General features: G+C 42.8%; 1 protein-coding gene across 1 annotated transcript; it reads right to left on the reverse strand.

Annotated features, from left to right (window-relative positions):
* Positions 1 to 232: 232 nt before the first annotated feature.
* LOC105960239 (uncharacterized) lies at positions 233 to 4,610 on the reverse strand. Its single transcript, XM_088814119.1, has one exon. The coding sequence runs from the start codon at positions 4,526 to 4,528 to the stop codon at positions 233 to 235; it is 4,296 nt and encodes a 1,431-aa protein (XP_088670245.1). The 5' UTR covers positions 4,529 to 4,610.
* Between the last annotated feature and the right edge of the window lie 427 nt (positions 4,611 to 5,037).

Raw genomic sequence — 5,037 nt, forward strand, 5'->3', positions numbered from 1 at the left:
GAGGATTCATCCTTGAGATTAGGCGGACCACATGCGCTTGAAAATAATGCTTCAACTTTTGAATTGCAAAAATGAGCGCTAAACATGTCTTTTCGATTGGCGAATAGTTCAATTCATTTGGTGTCATTGTTCTACTCAAGTAGTATAAGGCGCTCTCTTTTCCATCATCATTCTCATGCGCTAGTAAAGCTCCGACAGATCGTTCTTGAGCAGCAATATAGAGTATTAGCGATCATCCGGGCACTGGTGCGATCAACACAGGGGGCTTCGTTAAATACGATTTTATGCTTTCAAATGCACTAGTGCAAGCTTCATCCCATTCAAAGGGAACATTTTTCTTCATGAGTCGGCTGAATGGTTGACATCGACCGACTAAGTTTGAAATGAACCTTCTTAGGTATGCCAACTTTCCTTGCAAACTTTTGAGCTCATGAATGTTCCTAGGCTCGCGAATCTTTAAAATTGCATCAATCTTGGCTTGTTCGATTTCTATGCCTCGGTGACGAACTACGAATCCAAGAAACTTCCCCGAAGTAACACCAAATGCACATTTCAATGGATTCATCTTCAATTGGTACCTTCTCAAGCGCTCGAAGACTTTTCTCAAATTTTGGAGATGATCTTCCCTTCTTTTGGATTTAACTACCAAGTCATCCACATAACATTCAACATCTTTATGGAGCATGTCATCAAATATCTTCTGCATGGCTCTTTGGTATGTAGCACCGGCATTTTTCAAGCCAAATGGCATCACTTTATAGCAATAGATGCCCTTAGGAGTGCGAAAGGCTGTTAATTCTTCGTCTCTCGGCGCCATTCGTATTTGATTGTATCCTGATGACCCATCCATAAATGATAATGCTTCGTGGCCCGTAGTAGCATCAATCATTAGTTCGGCTATTGGCATTGGAAAGTCGTCCTTAGGGCATGCTTCGTTCAAATCTCTAAAGTCAACACATACACGAATTTGTCCATTCTTCTTTCTGACAGGGACAATACTTGAAATCCATGTTGGGTACTTGACTTCTCGAATGAAACCAACATCAATAAGTTTATTCACTTCAGCCTCAATTGCAGGGACTAATTCAGGTCTAAATCTACGTTGGCCTTGCTTTACAGGGCGAGCTCCTTTCTTCACGGAGAGATGATGTATTGCCACTTTTGGGTCCAATCCGGGCATTTCTTTATAAGACCATGCAAACACATCCTTGAACTCGTGCAACAATTCAATATAAGTCTCCTCTTCGTTGACAGCCAGTAAAGCGCTAATGTAGATTGGTCGAGGATTCTCCGCATCTCCTAAATTAATTTCCTTTAACTCATCGATGGTGGCTTTGACTCCTTCTTCAAGCTCGGGTGGAGCAATTTCAGCGTCTTCCTCCTTAATCACGTCTATTTCACTTAAAGTGATATGATACGATGATGCCACACTTTCTCTGTCATCTTCCTCGTCGTCTTGGATTTTTGTAAAGACGACAGTTCGCATTTTAGCCTTCAACTCTTCACCACATGATATGGTCAAATAAGTACGCCGTTTCATGCGAGATGGAATTGAACTTCGAATCCTTCGTGTTTTGGTGATTTTAGTATTAGAGACACCCACATCTTGCTTGTTCTTTCTGTTATGCCCCCACTTTCTAAGTGGTCCAAGCCTATCAAAGACGGATGGAGTAAGTCTATCAAACCCTCGTTTGTCGCCTTTTCCATGCCCCCACTCTCTAAGTGGTCCAAGCCTATCAAAGACGGATGGCGCAAGTCTGTCGAAGACAGATGGTGTAAGCCTATCAAAGACGGATGTCCTTCTCACTTTTGTTTTACTTTCAAGAAAATCGTCTGTTGATGAGAATTCATCTTCGATTATGTAATTACTGGTGGCTCTATTGATAGCAATACGAATTGGCTTTTGTGGAACAAATCCAAGACCAACTCTAGGACTTTGAATAGCATGTCCCTTTTCTTTCAACATTATCTGAGTAGTATTGAGGCCATGCATCTTTTCGCCAACAACTTCGGCAGGAAGTCTTCCAAGCGTAGAATCTTCACGTGGGTTGAAACCAGCTTTCACTAAGAGTTTATAAGCATTTGGGCCAAAACATTTTGTCATTTGGGACTCGGAGAATTCTTTGCATTCCTCTTGGGTTCCTTCTGTGGGATGAACGGATCTTTTAGGTGGTTGAGAAGTTGATCGCTTCTCGTCAATTGGTGTTAGGGGAAACATCAAATATTTTAAAGCCTCACACGCTAAATGAGCATTGTCTTGATTATTTCTTCGCTTTGGTTCTTCAACTGGTAGAATCTCTTTCGCCTTTACCGTCTTTTCATCATCAAGATAGTACTTAGCATCGGCAAAGTGGGCTTCTGCCTCGGTGAACGGTTTATCATCGGTGAGTATTGTTTTAACTACTCCGTCTCGACAATACTTGAAACATTGGTGCCAAGAAGAAGGAACCACACTATTCTCATGTATCCAAGGTCGTCCGAGAAGCATGCGATATGAGGTTCTTGCATCAATGACATGGAATAGTGCGGTGGACAACATATCATTCAGTAACAACTCTATCCTTATGATACCAATGGCCCTTTGTCCTTCTTGATTAAATCCTTGGATCATCAAGCGACTAGTTTTGAGCTCCTCCGTGGAGATTCCCAATTCCTTTAAAGTCTGCAACGGCAAAATATTGACTGCAGAACCTCCATCGATTAAAATCCTATTCACCTTCTGCTCACGAGCGTAGCCGGCAACAAACAATGGCCTATTGTGTGGTTTGGAACCAAGAAGTAAATCTTCATCAGCGAAAGTCATCGTTGACATGCATTTACCAATCACGGTACAAACTTCATTTGGAGACGGAGTCGTTCCACTAGCAGCGGTCTCCTTTTCACTTATCGCGTTGCATGAGATGTTGATACAATCATCATCTCCTCCGTGTACGTTCGTTGTTGTCATGTCAAGGGACTCAAAAGTGCTGACGATAAAATTTGTAGTGGCGCTGATCTCTTCAAGTGATATCTTCCCTTGGCGAGCTAGCTGCATAACTTTATCTTTGAATACGAAGCAATCATGAATTGGGTGTCCGACCAACCGATGATACTTGCAGTATTTTGGGTCATCGGTCTTGTTAGCTTCTTCGGGGCGCTTCATTTCAGGCAACTCGATAAGTTTTAAACCTAGCAAATCGTCAAATATTCCAGCCACATCAGTGTCGAGGAATGGATATTCCCTTGCCTGCATTTCTTTTAGAGTAAGTCTTCTTCTTTCTTGGGAAAAATCTTGTTTTTCCTCATTGTTTCCGTTCACTTTTCCTTGAAATTTGATAGGGGTCGCATTCACTGCCAAAGATTCTTTGCCTGAGGTTTTAGAGAAAACTCTACCCCCCTTCCGAAAGTCCTGTTTTTCTTTCAACTGTCGAGGCTCTTGAACTGGTGGTCCCTCAACTCCACTAGCCATAATGCTCAACTCCATGTCGTGCGCTCTAGTGGCCAACTCTTCAAAACTCTTAGGTTGAATCCCTTGCAGGATGTATCGGAGTCCCCATTGCATTCCTTGGATGCACATCTCGATAGCTGAAGCCTCTGACAATCGGTCCTTGCAATTCAGGCTTAAATTCCTCCAACGGTTAATATAGTCAATGACGGCCTCTTCTTTCCATTGGCGAGAGTTTGTGAGCTCGATCATGCTCACTGTTCTTCGGGTGCTGTAGAAGCGATTCAAAAATTCTTGCTCCATTTGACTCCAACTGTCAATTGAGTTTGGCTCTAGGTCCGTATACCAATCAAAAGCATTCCCCTTCAATGATCGAACGAATTGTTTCACGAGATAGTCTCCGAAAGTCCCGGCGTTGTTACAAGTTTCAACAAAATGTGCCACATGTTGTTTCGGGTTACCCTTGCCATCAAATTGCTGAAATTTCGGGGGTTGGTAACCAATTGGCATCTTCAAGTCGTCTACTCTTAGAGTGTATGGCTTGGTATATGTTGACGACGATTTTGAACCCTCATTGAATTTGTCTTTGATAGTCCCCATGATGAACTCCTTCAATTGGTCTATAGGAACCAACCCCTCTGACGAAATCTGGAATTCTTCAGCCGGGCTCTTCTCCCTTTCGATTGGATGTCGCCTTGCAGAAGTTTCAGCTTCGGTATGATTTTCGCCTTGTTTTCCCATGTCGTGACTACCGTCAACCTTGCCCCGCAACATCGCGATTTGGGAGTCTTGTTCTTGAATGTGCTTTGTTAACCCTTCAATGGCCTTGGTCAAGATCGCCATCTGCTCCTCCATGGTCGTAGCATGTGTTGTCATGACGGGAGCCGCTTCAGAGTAGTTTGATGCTGAAAGGGACGTGGATGATGAAGCTTCTCCTCTAGATCCTTCCACGCCTCCACCTATGTTGACGAGAGGTGACGAGCCTTCTTCGATGACTTGGGGCGTCGAGCTAGTCTCGGAGGATGTCTGCAGTTTCTTAGCCATACTCCTTGTAACTACACCCATGCTTGATGAATTTGAAGTAGCGGCCTTCATCGTGAACATAGAGCAGTCACTGCAACACTTTGAGGATCTTCGAGAGAGAGAAGAGATGAGAGGTAGAGAGGTCCCACCGGGCGTGCCAAAATTTGTAACAACAAATTCTTATCTACGATATAAACAAACAAGAAAAATTGAACAAAGATGATTTTATTGAATTAAAATAAATAAATTGCGGGTTACAATCTCTATTTTAATCCTCTGATTCTTCTCTCTAGAACAATATATAGTTGACTTGAATTTTCGGAGTCGGGTTGTTGACTTGATCTTCTCCGGATTTGATTTTGGATTTGAATAACGTTTTCTGAGGGTCTTGCGACTTGAATCTCGGATCGAACGTTGAACTTTGACTTGATTTGACTTGAAGATCTTGAAATTCTTGATGGATTTGGCCCTTCAATCTTCCGGTGATCTTGACTTGAATTGATTAACGTTAATCCGAAGGTTTGGCACCGTTATCTCGGATCGAACGCTAGATTTTGATGAAGACTGCCTTGAACTTGCTCAAGAACACT

The sequence above is a fragment of the Erythranthe guttata genome, chromosome 14 (genome assembly GCF_056151865.1).
Source record: "Erythranthe guttata isolate IM_541 chromosome 14, IM_541, whole genome shotgun sequence".
NCBI classification, from domain to species: Eukaryota; Viridiplantae; Streptophyta; class Magnoliopsida; order Lamiales; family Phrymaceae; genus Erythranthe; species Erythranthe guttata.